General features: G+C 39.0%; 1 protein-coding gene across 2 annotated transcripts in view; it reads right to left on the bottom strand.

The window, feature by feature from the left end:
• Positions 1 to 2,994: 2,994 nt before the first annotated feature.
• Positions 2,995 to 17,260, bottom strand: part of LOC308707727 (uncharacterized protein) — a 30,797-nt gene continuing 16,531 nt past the window's right edge. The window contains exons 5-12 of one of the 2 annotated variants that reach the window (XM_081394346.1): positions 14,209 to 14,316; positions 13,998 to 14,131; positions 10,771 to 10,944; positions 9,772 to 10,004; positions 8,447 to 8,665; positions 5,655 to 6,383; positions 5,398 to 5,483; positions 2,995 to 3,810 (exon numbers count right to left, since the gene is read on the bottom strand). In XM_081394346.1, the coding sequence (XP_081250472.1) occupies positions 5,995 to 6,383; positions 8,447 to 8,665; positions 9,772 to 10,004; positions 10,771 to 10,944; positions 13,998 to 14,131; positions 14,209 to 14,316 (1,257 nt within the window). In that variant the 3' untranslated portion in view covers positions 2,995 to 3,810; positions 5,398 to 5,483; positions 5,655 to 5,994. The remainder of the gene's footprint in view (positions 3,811 to 5,397; positions 5,484 to 5,654; positions 6,384 to 8,446; positions 8,666 to 9,771; positions 10,005 to 10,770; positions 10,945 to 13,997; positions 14,132 to 14,208; positions 14,317 to 17,260) is intronic. The other variant, XM_081394347.1, reaches the window with a different exon arrangement.

The following is a 17,260-nucleotide window of genomic DNA, read 5'->3' as shown; positions in this document are numbered from 1 at the left end:
AGGCCCCAACGCGGTGGAGAAATCCGAGGCTTTCACATTTGCCAAGGGAGAGGACAGAGAAGATCCCGACGTATTACTGCAGAAGTTTGCTGAACTCTGCTTGCCTACAAAGAACATTATAATGGACAGACACGTCTTCAACACGACTAATCAAAAACCTGGTGAGTCCATTCAGTCGTATGTTTCCACACTAAAATTACTCGCAAAAAAATGTGACTTTGGAAGTTTAAATGACGAGCTAATACGTGACCGCATAGTTTGCGGGATTGTAAGTGATGGTGTGCAGAAACAGCTGCCAATGTATGCTTGTTATATGAGCAATCTGAAAAGAGTACAAAAGAACTGAAACACGAGGCTGAAGTATGTGCACCCAAGAAAGTACCCATAGCAATGAAGGGGAAAGTCATGGCAGAGCGTGCAGTGCGATCCGCCAAGCATCTGCTCGAGAAGTGCCATAGATTCAGGCTGCTTTACTCCACCTGCGTAACCTTCCACGCGCTGACCTGCCATCACCTGCCCAACTGCTCCTCTCCAGACGTACGAGAACCTTTCTTCCTGAGCTGAAAGACAGACTGATGTCCTCTGCATGCTGCAACGTCAAGGCAGTGCTTACCAGGAGGAGAAAGGAAAGCAAAGCATACTATGACCGCAATGCCCACACCCTTCCACCCTTACAACAGGGTCAGACAGTTAGGATGCAGACGGCTCGCGGTTTCAACAAACTGGCAGTTGTACAGGGCCATGCTGCTCAACCTAAGCTATGTGGTGACCTCTCAGGGCAGACAGCACATAATAAATCAACGTCTCCTCCTCCGTGTTCAAGAGCCTGCGCCCACTGAATGTTCAGAAGATGATTATAGACCACTTCCACCAGCGTCACCTCTTACAACCCTCCTGTCATCTACAGTGTTACCATCTCAGAGCGAAGCACCTGCCATGTTCAGTTGGTGAATGTTAGCTTAAGGGAAGGGATGTAGAGTTGATAAATGTTGCTAGCTCTTTAAGGTTGGGCTTACGTGGGAAGGTGGGTGTGGTCCGGTTGGACCGGCGGGAGTGTAGAACAGGAGAAACAAAATAAAAAAGGCGGAACACGTTCGGTTGTTAAACCTATCCTGCGTTGTGTCAGTTATTGAGAAATCTACAGTTGGAAAACTCCTTGTAATGGTTGATTCAGTCTGTAACTCAGAACACGTCTCGACAGCATCAGTCTGATGTGGTTTGCCTAATGCTGATCGGTTTCATTGGTGTGAACGGAAAAGGGAAAAGAAACTGTATTTCACTGCAAATATTTCATTCCCTCACAATGGCTCTTATTCTGACATCTTGTCTCGTATTGAGACCTTCTTGATGACACATTCAGTCAGTCTGCAGTTTCTTTTGTGCTTAATCCAGTGTTAAATCTGAATATTTATGGAAAACTTAGTAAAAGGTAGGTTAAATACATTCAGAGAACAGATGATATGATGGTAAGTAGAATAAGAAGGTAAGATGATTTTATCCAGTTTGCAACTTTCTTCTGTGGAACAAAATTCAGCAAACCCAGATCCATCACTCGTTCTCTCGGGGGAAGAACAATCATTTCAACAGCAGTATTCTGTTTACTTTAATGAACATTTGGCACATAATGTGTTTCTCAGCATGTATGAATGAGGTGTGTGTGTCTTTATTTCTTCTTCAGTGACGATGCACATTATTGATGGAAGCATCGACCAGAAACGTCACAAAACATCTTGAAGAGCTTTAATCTGGAAGAAGATCGGCAGAGACCGTAACTAAACCCCTGAGAAAGATAATCTGTGTTATTTGGTTTACTCTGAGAGATTTGTGTGTGTTTTCTAGCTGACATTGAGGAGCTTCTGGAGCATTTGATTGAAGAGTTCATCAGTTCTCTCCAGATTTCTACTGGCACGAGTTTGACTTCAACATCAACAGTATCTCACATTATAAAGCACTTGAAACACTGACATCAGTGCATAAAGACCCTCATGTATCCCATAATCAGTTCTTCTCACGGTCCACAGTATAAGATTCAAACCATTATCCATCAAAACAAATATAAACACATTCAGTACAAGCGCTATATAACTCAGGTGTGTGTCCCACTGAGAACCTGTGATACAGGTATATTTATGAATTCCCCTAAAAACAGTCACACAAACCATCATTTGATCCATCAGTAACAGCCTCTCTCCTGTTTCAACACAAGCACTTCATACACAACTCAAGTAATATGCTAATATTTTATGAGTACTTCCTGTAATCAGCAGTTTGATCATTGCCTTCCTTTATATTCATTTACCTCTTCCCTTTCTGCATCTTTTTTAAATTTTTTTTTTACTCATTTACAATTCTATGTAAGGATTATTCAATTCAATTTGGAATTTTACTATTATTTGAAATGCGTAAATCAAAAACATTACATTTTTGAGTGTAGTTTTAGGCTTCCAGTAGAGTTTATGAACCATGAGTGATTCCAGCCACTTCAACACAAACTCAGTGTCACAGATTTAATATCCGGACATTTGTGAGTTGTTTGTTTTTGCAGCTTCGGTTCATGGCTTATAACGCTGTAACAAAGACTTTATGGCACTCTAGGTGTCAGTGGCCAAAGAGTCTTAATCCTCCACTGTGGACACACTTTGTTTCAAAGTTGAAGACAGAATCATACATCCCTCCAGAAACAACTCTACTTCTGTCACTGATTCAAGTGCGTGAGCTTCAGACTCCACATCATCATCATCATCATCATGAGAGAGAAACTCTAGCAGGTTTTGGGAGATCCATCAGTTGCTCTGGCTGACTATATTGGGACTGGAGAGGGCGCTCAAAGCTCCTCAGATCATATAATTTGGTCGAAAAATTAAAGAAAGGATCATTGAATGATCAAATGTAATGTACACATAAAAATGTATCTCTTTTTTTAATGTGCATACTTTCAACCCCAGTGATGTTCTGTGTGATTACAAATAAACAAACATACGCGAATGAATAAGCCCATTTGTCGTCTTTTTTGTGAAAAAACAGTAAATACCACTTTATTTCTATGATTAATGTGCAATCCTGACACAAATTAGTTATCATTGTATCACTTTTTATTGTAAAACATCAGTGCTTGTGTTTTACATCTATGTACAAACAGGGTTTCTGCAGCCATCTTCAAATCTAATTTAATGCTTTAAATGCCATTTTTAATGCCATACACTTATAGCCATCTAGTGGCTTTGATGTATTCGTCGTGTGACTGTATGCACTGAACAGTGACGTCCGTACCGTATGTTTCGGGACGAATGCATGTACCTACCGTTGCACCCCTACTATTAATGGTAAATGGTAATGGTAATGAATTGTAACCATTCAGTTTGACGATGATGATTTAGAAACGGCTCAGGAGACAGCTTAAAAAGTCAACTTTTGTTTGCAGACATAAACATGTCAAATTCAATCAGCCTGAACTAAAAAAACTCTGAACTTTTAAAGGCTGAAACTTAATCTGTAAAATTCAAGTGCTAAAGAAACTGAACAGTTGTAAAAATAAGAGAATGCATGTGCCTTAATTCACTCCCTTTTAGTTTAAATCAGACTCAACATTTTTCAGTCCTATTTTTCAGTCTCAGACGAGTCTCTAGGCTTCAACGGTTTCTGATTTTATGTTGCAAGTCTCTCTCTACCAGAGTTTGGCCATGATAAAAGCAGGAGGAGCTGAAGAAACTCCAGATCTCAGGAAGACATGCATGAAGAGTTTGATGAAGAAAAGCATTAAGTCGTTGCTCCTCACTTTTGTCATGCAGAGAAATCTGTCAGCAGCATCAACTGCAATAGACAAACACAACAATAAAGTCATTAAATCACATTATATTATATAATGTATATATACACACACATACACACGTCACACTGGTACAGGAAAGTGATGTAAATTTGTTTGTACAATCTGAGTTTGAACACGAGGAAGACTAATGCATATAAAATATGTAACATCTGATTATTTACCGTTTATGCCCATATAATACTCTCTAAGCAAACACATTTAAAAAACAAATTTAAACTAATCTTCAAAATGTTCAAATCAAAGTATTTACTGAGTGAGAACACAGTTTATGCATATGGAGCCATGTACTGCCTTTATTTAGAAACTATCCGTATAACCATTAGCTTGCACGTGAAATTACAATTTTATGAAAAATAAATAAATAATGTGTTGTAACCATATACATCCAGCAGAGATCCTTAATATTCTGTGACCAACTGCTCCTATCCCAACTTTGATATATTTTGTGAATAGATATATAAGTTCTAAGTTTAGAATTAGTTTTTGTTGTTTGGGAAGTTTTGAAGTTTTTGCAATAATTCCATTAAATATGCAAAAATGCCACAAAAAACAAATAGCAATAAGCAGAAGATAAGGTGTGTGTTTGTGCATGTGTGTGTATTAGGTTTCACCTCTTCATATCTGCTTTTTTTTTTTTTTTGCTTGCCAAGTTTTATACAAATGCTCTGAGACAGAGAGAGTGAGTATGTGTGAGAGAGTTAGTGTGTGTGTGTGTGTGTGTGTGTGTGTGTGTGTGTGTGTGTGTGTGTGTGTGTGTGTGTGTGTGTGTGTGTGTGTGTGTGAGAGAGAGTGTGTGTGAGTATGAGAGAGTGTGAGTGTGTGAGCGTGTGAGTAAGTGAGTGTGAGTGAGAGTAAAGAGAGTGAGAGAGAGTGTGAGTGTGAGTGTGTGTGTGTGTGTGTGTGTGTGAGAGAGTGAGTGTGTGTGATAGAGTGAGTGTGTGTGAGAGAGTGAGTGTGTGTGAGAGAGTGAGTGAGTGAGTGTGAGAGTGTGTGTGTGTGTGTGTGTGTGTGTGTGTGTGTGTGTGTGTGTGTGTGTGTGTGTGAGAGAGAGTGAGAGTGTGAGTGAGTGTGTGTGTGTGTGTGTGTGTGTGTGTGTGTGTGTGAGAGAGTGAGAAAGAGTGTGAGTGTGAGAGTGAGTGTGAGAATGTTTGAGTGTGTGTGAGAGAGAGAGAGTGAGTGTGTGAGCGTGTGAGTAAGTGAGTGTGAGTGAGAGTAAAGAGAGTGAGAGAGAGTGTGAGTGTGAGTGTGTGTGAGAGAGTGAGTGTGTGTGAGAGAGTGAGTGTGAGTGAGTGAGTGAGTGAGTGTGAGAGTGTGAGAGTGTGTGTGTGTGTGTGTGTGTGTGTGTGTGTGTGTGAGAGAGAGTGAGAGTGTGAGTGAGTGTGTGCGAGAGAGTGTGAGTGTGTGTGTGCCTGTTTTACATTGCATTTATACTCCAGTACTACGCCTTCATTTCTCTGTGGAAATTTTCAGATTTATGCTGAATTTATTGATAAAAAATGGGTCATACTCCCCTAAACATAATCAAAGGGTTAAGTTCATGTATACATATAAAACAGTAACAACATTACCTTGAGGACAGAGCCAGCGCCTGATCCAGGGTCAGTGTGTCAAGATTGGCCAGTTTAACGGGAGTGATGTGAAGAAACTCACCAGACTATAAAATGAAAAACAATATTATTAAGCATCCCGTTAAACAGCTGTTATTCCATCCTACAGTTATTCTGTGTGGTACACACACACACACACACACACACACACACACACACCTTGAAAGATCATTAAACAAAAAATAGACATTTAAATAAAGCAGAAATGAGATTATTACCATCATGGAGTCTCTGCACAGAAACAGCAGGACTGGCTCATCAATCTGGCACTTCTTTAATGAACAAGTCCTGGATCTACTATATAAGTTTGGCTGATATCAGGGGACTTTTATTCTTCTGCTCTGACGGCATCAAAAGAGGATCCAGTGTTTCTGGTTATATTCTGCGGACTGATTCCACATACTTTACCACATGTAAATCTCAATGGCTCTCTATGCAACTGGAAGATTTTCAACCCATTTGTGGGAGTGGAAAAAGAGGCGAGTTTTGTTTGATCTCTTCTTACAGGGACATTGTGAAAAACTGTGCAACAGTTCCTCAATAGTGAAGTGGACTCCTCTACTCATCGGGCCAGTCCAGCTCCAGGCCGAGGAAAGACTTCACGATCTCTCCGGAGTAAAACTTCAGCTGTGTGTCGATGCCGATGTCCACGAGCGCTCTGAAGAGGATGACGTCCTGGGGCCGCCCGTGGAGCTTCAGCACGCAGTGAAGCGGCTCCAGGTTGGGGCTCTGAGAGTGTGTGATCCTCCTGCCGACGGGGTGTGTGTCGGGGTGGCACTCGCAGGGGGTCTGGGCGTCCACACACAGGTCTCGGTGTCCCGCCCTGAAGAACACCAGCTCCCGAAGACCCTTCATCATCATCGCTCTCCCTTCGGCTGCCGGGATCACCTTCCCGTGGAAATCACACACAACGTCTCCTTTAGAGAACGGACGGGTCGCAACCACTCCTGAAATCAAGAGGACGTTACATTTTAAGATCAAAACAACAACTGATTACATATGCAGGAAAGCTACTCAGTGTTTTAGTTCCCGGTGCAGCGGACACTCAGGGCCCTATCTTGCACCCAGCGCAATTGACTTTGTACACCGACGCATGTATCATTCCTATTTTGCACCTGACGCACAGCGGACTTTTCCCTCCACAGACGCACGTCGGTAAACTAGGGAATGAACTTGCGTTCCTGGGGGCGGTTCAGTGAAAGGAGGAGGCGTGTTCCGGCGCAAACGTTCCCTGATGCTATTTTGCAGCTTCAGAAAACAATTCCGTTATTCAGATGCTATTTTAAGGGCGCATGCTTGGCCATAATCAATGTAGCGTGTGCACAACGCGCATACACTTTGCTTCTCTCATCTACACACAGACGCAGCAGTTTTCATTTTTAGAAAGCCATACATAATTACAAGTAAAAATATTCCACACGAGGGAAATCATTGTTGTGTCCATGAAGATGTGAAAAAATAGGCATAAATCTAGCTTACACATTTACCCAAATTATCATACGCCTGTTTAACCGAAGCTAATTTGGGTGTGTTTCTCCATCCCCAATGTCACTTCTCTGTGTTTTACGGCCCTGATGTGAACGTCGGTCTCCTCGGCTGTGAACCGCTCCTGGCAAATCCGCCATTATAACAGCAATCCGCCATGGAACAAGCGCGCCTGCTCTTAAAGGGAATGTGAGATGTCGCTCTGATTGGTTTATTTCACGTTACGCCCAAACCACACCTATGAGTAATGAAGCGACTTCAGACCAACACATTTTAGATTTGCGTCCAGATCCGCCCACAAAGTCACTTGCATTTCGCGCTTGATACTTGCATTTCAGATCGTTAAAATAGGGCCCAGGGTGCTTACAGATATAAACAAGTTCAATTCAAGACTTTAAGACCTTTTAATGAAACTTTAAACCAAACCTGTGATGGAAATACACATAATTACATACGTATATGTAAAAAGAAAACAAAATATCATTGCTGTCATAAATGCTATTTATTAGTATGATATACAGTGAACTTTTCATATAAGCAGACACTATCCGATATATAAAAAGATCCCACAAAAGCATCGTATCCCCAAGATATTTGGTTGTGTAAACAGTTTATTCCGAAGAAATATTTTCATCAGCGTTCTATAAGCTTTTGTATACTTGAATCTGCATATTTGTTATATTTTTGACAATTGTTTTTTACTTTATTAAATGCATATTTCATGTCAAATTCTTATATTTGATAAATGAGTTCAATATGCACTATAGAGCTGTTACCAATTAAACAAAATAATGTATACTGCAAAATTACAACTGCAATAAATAATGCTATGAGATTAATATTTTACATTTTTGAATATACAAATAAGAACTTACTGAGCGAGTCATCGAGTCATTCCTGGAACTATTTTGATTGGTAAAACAGAACAAAAATATTCAATATTGTGTCTAAAATGCAAGTAATTTAATAATAACTACTTGAACTAAAATCCCTTGTCCCATTATGTTAACTATATCATTTGTTATATATAAAAAAAACTTTTTACCTCAGGACATTTCTTCTTTATGTGTGTAAACTCAGGAGTTTCTTTATGTGTGCCGTTACGCTCATTTGTTTTGATTTCTCCACTAAAGTCTCTAAAGTCTCTAAAGAAACTAAAGTCTCTCTCGCGAGCCTCAGAAAACACTATCCATTATCAATCGCTGTTTATGTAATAAAATCAGAATCACTCGTGCCTCTATGATTCACTGGTTATTTGACAGACACTGGGTTCGTCGGACTGGAGAAATTTTAGCGGTAATGTGACCAAAAATATCTCCTATATGCGAATTTTGTCTTTGTTTTGGAACACACGAGCTTATTCATAACCTTAAGGCTAACATATTTATACTAAAAGCTAAAAAAAACGTACATTTTGATTTCGGGGGCCATTAAGGACCTGTGGCCACCCTGTAACACTTGCTAAAATGTACATTTACGTGATGGTATTTTCTCTTCTAAGAAAGAAAAAGAAAGCTCTTCTTACCCAGACCGTGCTCGTCACCGAAGTTCTTGACGGCCAGCCCGGTCCAGGTCTGCGCAGACACACACTTTATTATAAGCTGATTTGCCTCAATGTTGTCTGGAGGAGCTGGCTTCCACAACCTCTCGATCTCTTCTGGCTTCGGGGAGTTGATCTTCCAGCCCTCCTGCGCTATCAGCCTCGCCACCTTTCCAGCTGAAGCCTTGCTGTGTGTGAAGCGTGCTGAAGAAAGAGTTACATAACTTTACTCATGCGGGTCACGGTGAATTAATGGGTTAGTTCACCCAAAAATGATAATTTCCTCATGATTTATTCACCATCTAGTCATCCTAGGTGTATATTACATTCTTCTTTCAGACGAATACAATCTGAGTTATATTAAACAATATCCTGGCTCTTCCAAGCTTTATAATAGCAGTGAATGTGAGCCCAAAATTTGAAGCACCAAAAAAGTGCATCCATCCATAGGGTTGGGTATCGTTTTAATTTTAACGATTCCGATTCCTAATTTCGATGCCATAAGGTAAAAAAAAAAAAAAAAAAAAAAATTTACATTTAGTCTTATTGTAAAACATTTAATTGTAGCTGAATATCATGAACAAAAATCAACAGGCTAAAGAACACTTACACAAGGAATTTTGCCTGTGGTTTAAAAATACCATAGAAAACCAACTAGCCTAACTATTATAAATTTCAAGCATTATTAAAAGGCAAGTAAACACTCAGTAATTAATAAAGAACAAGTAAAAAATTAGGAGTAGCGCAGTTCAAGCAAACAGGGCTGGGCAACACACTCAAGCTCCTCCCACATTTCTCTGTAATTTAATTCACGACTGGTGTTTTGTTACATTTACATTTTGTTCAGCGTTCATCAATGTGTCATGTGTCGGGTCAGAGGTCACTCTTCCGCCGTAAAACGATGCATACGGCCGTCTGCCGGAAGCCAGTGATTATAGTTTATAAAGTAATCAATATAGATATTTTCCTTACACATACGCATGGCTTTGCTTCAGAAAGCCTTTAATAAGCCCTGTAGTCGTATGGATTACTTCTATAATGGATGGATGCGCTTTTTTGTGCTTCAAATTTTGAGCTCCCATTCATTATAAATAATATTTAATAATTTTCATAATGATGCCATTATAAATCTTGGATTAGCCAGGATATTTTTTTATATAACTGATTGTGTTCGTCTGAAAGAAGTCATACACCTAAGATGACTTGAGGGTGAGTGAATCAAGGGGTATTTTTAATTTTTGGGTGAAGTTTCCCTTTAATGGCCTAGTTTGTGTCGTGTCAGTGCTGTATTGGTGTATTCTGAGACTCACACAGCAGATATTCCTCTCTCTGTTTGTACTGAGAGGCTCGCCACTTATCATAAAGCACACGGTCCTCTGGAAAACCCGAGTCGACCCGCTGCTTTTTCGAGGGTGGCTGACCCTCCAGAGAAACGGGGAACCTGGTTATGAAGGCAGCGAAGTCTTTTCGTGAAGCGTGTTCCTCAATGCTGGATCCAGCAGAACTCAGTTCAGCTAATGAGGAGTCGTCGTCCGAGGAAGCGCTGGATAAGTGATGAATAAATATAAGAAAAAACACTTGTATAAAAGGACCAGTTGTATAAACATAGCCATTATGTTAAGACATTATCTTAAGTTCTAGTGTGACCACTAGCAGTTAGTCAGGGGCAGTCCGTTTTAATTTTCAGTATTAAATTCGGCTAATATATAACCGATAAAAAAAAAAGCTATTAACAGTCTTAATGGGATAGTTCCCCCAAAAATGAAAATTAGCCCATAATTTACTCACCCTCAAGTCATCCTAAGTGTATATGACATTCTTCCTTCAGACGGATACAATCTGAGTTATAATAAAACATGTCCCTCTTCCAAGCTTTATAATAGCAGTGATTGGCTGTTTATGTTTTGAAGCACATCAAAGAAAAAAGCATCTATCCATCATAAACGAACTCCACACGACTCTGCGGAGGTTAATAATGAAGTGAAGCGATGTGTTAGTGTAAGAAAAATATCCATATTTAAAACTTTATCGACTAAAATAACTAGTTTCCAGCAGTCGGCCGTAACATGTCCTTGAAAGAGCCAGGACATGTTTTAATATAACTCTGATTGTATTCGTCTGAAAGAAGAATGTCATATACACCTAGATGACTTCAGGGTGAGTAAATCATGGGGTAAATTTTATCTTTGGGTGAACTATCCCAGTTTAAAGAAAAAAAAATTGATGTCTAACTTGTAAGACTAGTCTTATAGTCTTACGCAACCGGCCCCAGGTGATGTGTTGAGTCCTTGTTAAATGAAGAGACTGACCCGGACAAGGAGTCAAGGATCTCAGCGGCGTCCACGATGTCCTGAGGTGTTGGATTCCCAGTGTCATTGGACAGGTACAGGTTTACGGCCCTCTGTTTGTGCAGCGGGAGGCTTTGTGAAGCCGATCCAACTGTCCTCCGCACTTCCTGACTATTCACACAGGCCAGTTTATACCTGCAGGGAGAAAACACCACATCAACTGTGATATGACTGTGACTAGGGTTGGGAATCGAAAATCGATTTGAATTGAATGAAATCGAATACTTGGTCAGGAATCGGATACTTGTTATAAAATGCAAATTTCGATTCCTCTTATTGATTCCTTTGTGAGCATTTCGATATGACTTTAAAACATTAAAGGTGCAGTCTGTAAGAATGACAGCTAGTGGTGGAAATATATGGAAGGCATTTTCTGCCAAATTTAAATAAATTAATTAAATGATTAAAATTAAAATTAAAACCAGATTAACGATTTCATTACAGAAAACTGTATGCAAAATATGTGACAAAATTAAGAATGAAATGAAATGATTTCATTTTCACGGTGACAGTGCATCATCCCTGAAAAATAAAATGCAATTGGTGATTTCACATTTCATTTTCACTACAGTCTCGAGGCAAGACTGCCAATATTAAAATGAAAAGCCAAACGTGAAAAAGAAACTACAAATACAGTTTTTACAAAGCTCTTTATTAATGCTCACGCAATAATAGTGACACAATTCAAATTCAAATGTAAATTTTCGTTTTCATTTTAATTCCTCTTTTATTTCACAGTTTTCATTTTCATTTTCAAAGCCAACCTGCATGCAAATTCTATGTTAATGAGTGGGTGAGGCTTGTAACAGCGCTAGAGGCACGCCTTCTGTAAAGCGAAGTCGCCGACGTCCCTGTTGCATGAGTTGAATGTGTGAAACTAAATTATTTAAATGTGATTATATTGTAATCGAGACGAAGAGATATGGCGAAATCTGTTAGTGAGCTTTTGCGGGAGGCTGCCGCAGCATTAGAACATGGAAACAACCAGCCGGACCAGCATACGCGAGGCGCACTGCAGTTCCTCGACCTGAGTCGCGGGCATCTTCAGTTCCCAGAGAAACTGTTAGTCAAGTCAAGTCAAGTCTTGATCCCTAGCTTTAACCGAGGACCTCGGCCAATGTTTCATATTCGCGTCATGCCTAAAAACGCCCTTCAGCCGTGACTTATTCAGATACAGCAGTAGCCTGTGTCTGTCCGCTGTTTACGTGTCTTTTGGTTATTTTATGTTTGTGTACAAAAAGAATCACAATGCCGATTTTCATTTTCAGTAACAACTTCTGGATGAGATCGAGAAAGCGAGTGTAGGCCTACCTGCATTTATAGTAGGCTAGATATATATTATAGCATTTTCCTTCAGGTCAGTCCTATATTCATAATAAAAAACCCGTTTGAATGTCCGGTGTGATATTTTGTACTTTTAAGGGGTTGTCCGTGCCTATATACATGTTAGTTGCGTCTTTCTTCTCCGTGATCACAAGTTTGAGTCATTTCAAAAGTCTTCTCTACTGACTGACTCACTCATTAAGACAGTCTTTGTCTCCATCTAATGGAGAAATAATGTAACTTCTCCTGTTGCTTTATGGTCAGAAACTATTTTTTTTCCAGCGGAAGAAATTGGCTTTTAGTGATTTTACTTCATGAAAGTTGCATAGATACATATTTTTCGGGTTTAATATTTGTATTGTGTGGTAACCGTTTTATAAAAGCAATAAGGTACTCTAGGCTACTGCTGTATCTGAATAAGTCACGGCTGAAGGGCGTTTTTAGGCATGACGCGAATATGAAACATTGGCCGAGGTCCTCGGTTAAAGCTAGGGATCAAGACTGGACTTGACTTGACTAACAGTTTCTCTGGGAACTGAAGATGCCCGCGACTCAGGTCGAGGAACTGCAGTGCGCCTCGCGTATGCTGGTCCGGCTGGTTGTTTCCACGGTCTAATGCTGCGGCAGCCTCCCGCAAAAGCTCACTAACAGATTTCGCCATATCTCTTCGTCTCGATTAGCCTACAATATAATCACATTTAAATAATTTAGTTTCACACATTCAACTCATGCAACAGGGACGTCGGCGACTTCGCTTTACAGAAGGCGTGCCTCTAGCGCTGTTACAAGCCCCACCCACTCATTAACATAGAATTTGCATGCAGGTTGGCTTTGAAAATGAAAACGAAAATGAAAACTGTGAAATAAAAGAAAATGAAAACGAAAATTTACATTTGAATTTGAATTGTGTCACTATTATTGCGTGAGCAATTTGTAAAAACTGTATTTGTAGTTTCTTTTTCACGTTTGGCTTTTCATTTTAATATTGGCAGTCTTGCCTCGAGACTGTAGTGAAAATGAAATGTGAAATCACCAATTGCATTTTATTTTTCAGGGATGATGCACTGTCACCGTGAAAATGAAATCATTTCATTTCATTCTCAATTTTGTCACATATTTTGCGTACAGTTTTCTGTAATGAAATCGTTAATCTGGTTTTAATTTTCACTTTAATCATTTAATTTATTTATTTAAATTTGGCAGAAAATGCCTTCCATAGAAATAGGTACTGCAGTCCAAATTCAAGATATAGGAGATCGTTGTTTCTCTACTGTAGATTAGGCAACTCTTAAAGTGACAGCAATCTATAATAACACTAATCAAACAACAAAAGACAGAGAAAACTTGCTCATTCTTGACTGGATAACTTTTGTAACTATATAAATAAAATATACATTAGAAATAAAGTGCAGTGCAATTTTACTTTTGATTACAGTTTCTGTTCCTGAATACCTGAAAATCTTAAAGCACCGTTTCAATCGTATCTTTGTTCAGTTGTATCTATTTGTTGCGATTGCTAGTATTTTATTAGTTCTTTTTTAATTACTGTGTTTGTTTACTAGTCTTTAATAATGCTCGAAATTTATATTAGTTAGGCTAGTTGTTTTTGCTATGGTATTTTTAGCCTGTTGATTTTTGTTCAAGATATTCAGCTACAACTAAATGTTTTGCAATAAGACTAAATGTGAATGATATCCAAGTTTTTTTTTTTTTTTTTACCTTATTGGAATCGAAATTAGGAATTGATAAGCAGAATTGGGATCGGAATTGCTGAAATTCAAACGATGCCCAACTCTAACCGTGACTGACAGGATATAGTAAAGGGTCTCCATTTACACGTGGATCTGTGTAGGTACAGTACGTACATTTCATGGAGCTGTAACACGTCGTGTGACACATTGTAAACAGCTGTGCCGGACGACGACAAGAAAAACCCCTGGCAGAATGTTTCGAGCTGGATGTTCCCAGGCCTGATCTGCTTGTAGTACAGCTGAAAACACTGGAGAAACACCACAGTTATTGAATGTAAAACACTGGCGCTGCGCAATCTGCTGTTTGTATCACGCTCAAACTTACAGCTTCCTCCTCTTGTGTCAAGGCTATTTGTATGCTTGCAGTTTTCTCCTTCCTTACGCCGATCACCACCCTGCCACCGTGAGCGATCCGCTCCACCCAGTCCTCATCCTGGGAAACATCGAAAAGGTGTAGTTTAATATTGCAAACGTGTCCAGCATATCCTGAGTACAAACTCATTAACCCTTGTGCAACCTTATTGACATTTTTTGTATTTTTTCAGTTTTGTTTTTTTGATAATTTTGCCTGTGTAAATGCCAACTCTATACATTTTGGCACAGGTGTGTATTTTTATTGGAATTTTACTATTTTACCCCCATTTCCTAGCCTGGGTGCCGGGAAGTTCGGTCTGGACTCGATCCGTTGAGGAGTAATTATGCTCGGCTCCCAGAAGGGCGAGCCAATCAAATTGCCAGGGCGGGCTTTAATCGAAGATGGACAGATGATCTGTGGTTACGTAATCACCCACGTCATCAAAGAGCGCTTGGGTTGAATTGGTTTTCAACAAAGACGACTACAGCTGGAGAATTAAGATGTTTAGATTCCGCTATCGCGTCTGTTATAAAATAAATCGACAGCGCATTCATTTAAAAAGACGAACAGAGAACCGCAATCAAGGCATTTGTCGATCGGAAAGATGTGTTTGCCGTCCTTCCTACGGGATTCGGCAAAAGTTTAATTTATCAGCTGACTCCGATGGTCGCTAAGAAGATGGGACGCAATGAAAACGCTGTGGTCATTGTGGTTTCTCCTTTGGTCGCCCTCATGAAGTGCTTTATTATTACTTTACTCATTACTTTACTACTTCCTGCATGTGTGCAGTTCAGCTCTGACAACTATGCGTTGCTCACTGCGTTGCTCTGATTGATTGTAGGTCTATCCAATTGAGTGCAGAGTTTGTTTGTTTTTCCTGGTTCGGTTAAAGGAGAACTCCGGTCAATTTTAACATTGAGCTCATTTTTTGTAAATTTGGAGTGCTGTCAATACAGAGAACAGTGACAAAAATCGGTGTTGCCTACACCGTGTTATCCTCTTTTTAAAATCTGCACCCTGTTGACTTCAATGGGGCAAGTTTTAAACCTGCTTTTAGCCTCTTAACCCCCTGAGGTCGACGGTATCGCCGGCGATACCAGCTCGCTTTTTTTTTATCAGTGTAAAAGAAACTCATAAATACTCTGTTGACTTTGATTTTCCATAAGTGTTTCATACATCAATCGATTCTGTTAAATGTGTATTATTTTTGTGTATACTCACAATAAAAACAAAGTGTTGTGCTTTTTGCCAAATAAAGAAAAATAAACACGAAGCGAGTTCTGCCTTCTCTCTGTCCGTGTAGTCCATTCTGAAACGCGTCCGAAAATGAACTGTAACTCAGCGAATACTCAGTCAAACAGACATACAGACACACATGCATGAAGCTTGAATTCTCTTCTTTTAAATGAAGTAATTTATATAAAAAACAAATATTCTCAGTTCATGTAATCTGTAAGAAAAGAGCGAGATGTCAGTCGTTCTCATCTCATCTAATTACTTGTAATGTGACTCCGCCCTCGGAGAGTGCGCGCTATTCAAACGCAAATGACTGAGGCAATCCGTGCAAACTGTGAACGCCCCCATCAGCTCGAGAAAACAAGTTGAATCAGATCATTGTAGCCTACTTGTTTACACCGTCTCACAGCGCTGTGAGGAATAATAATAATGGAAAATGTACCTCAGAAGTTCGGGTATATTGAGGAGCGAGCTGAGTAATGGTGTAGTAAGTTTTTTTCCTTCTCACGTGAATCGGGTTTCTGTTTATGAATGAATGAACGGCAGAGATGCGCGCTGTTTACCACAGCTCACAAAAAGAGTTTAAATTTAAATCGCGTGTGTGAATGAATGATGATGTTTTAGCAAACTGTATTGCTATACTGAGATGAGTAAAATCGACTGAAATATGTTGAAATAAAGTGTCTAGGTTTTGACATAAATGCACATATAAATGTAATTTTACAAAATATTATCGATTTTCAAATACTGCTGTATTGAATGAATAGCTTTTAGCAAACTCTATTGCTATACTGAGATGAGGAAAAATATCAAAAATTATCAAAAATAAAGTCATCAAATAATACGTTTTGTATACTTTAGTTTTTAAAAAGAAAGATTACACTTGAATTGTTGTAATTGTAACCTTTTTAATAAAACAAATATATTTATAAGGTAGATGTAAACAAGTAAATATATTTTTTTTCTTTAAATAATTTGTATTGTGTTTTATTAGTGACAAATTTGGGGAGAGGATAAATATTCCAAAACTGAAAATACAGTATGAGAATTAACTGCACAATTACTAGACATGTTTACCTTGGATATTATACAATTTGCAAGCACAATTTGTGAAAAAAAAAAAAAAATTGCGATGCCTCCAACTGTGAACCAATTTGGTAGTGTGTATATATATATGGCCTCTAAATGCCATCTGAAATTTTCTTCTAGAATGATCATTTTTATGAAGCTTGTATATTTAAGTTAGCTATAGGTGACACACCTGAATGAATGGCTCATTAAGTATGCAGGGGCATTGTCTAATCAGGTGTGAACTACTAAATATGCATGATCGTTTACGCCCCCTCCGCATATTGCCTTTCCAAACTAAAAGTGTTTCGCAAAACTTAAATCAATGTATCGTTTTATGTGAATGATTAGGCAGGATGATTTTCTGATCATTTTGAAGAAAAAACTCTAGGCGACGACATCCATTAGTCAAAAGTCTTACTGACACATATTTACTATGTGTTTTGTGGCCTTATTTCAGAAACTTTAGTTTTTTTCAATAACCATGCATAAACATTATTCTCTCAAAAATGAAAACATGTACATACATGTGGCTCACATATTATGGTAGTCCTGTTTGTGCTAAATAGAGTGTAATTTTTTTTTGCCATTGATATGTTTATAAGCAACTGAAAAAAGCACAAATGTCAGGGCATGTCAAAACATCTCAAGGACCCCAAAAACACCCCAGACTCCAGAGGGTTAACATCCTTGATGTGTCATTACAAGTGCCCAGCCA

This window comes from Scardinius erythrophthalmus (assembly GCF_964197995.2).
Source record: "Scardinius erythrophthalmus genome assembly, chromosome: 19".
Taxonomy (NCBI): domain Eukaryota; kingdom Metazoa; phylum Chordata; class Actinopteri; order Cypriniformes; family Leuciscidae; genus Scardinius; species Scardinius erythrophthalmus.
The sequence above is the reverse complement of the archived record's forward strand: the minus strand, read 5'-3'. Positions and strand labels throughout refer to the sequence as shown.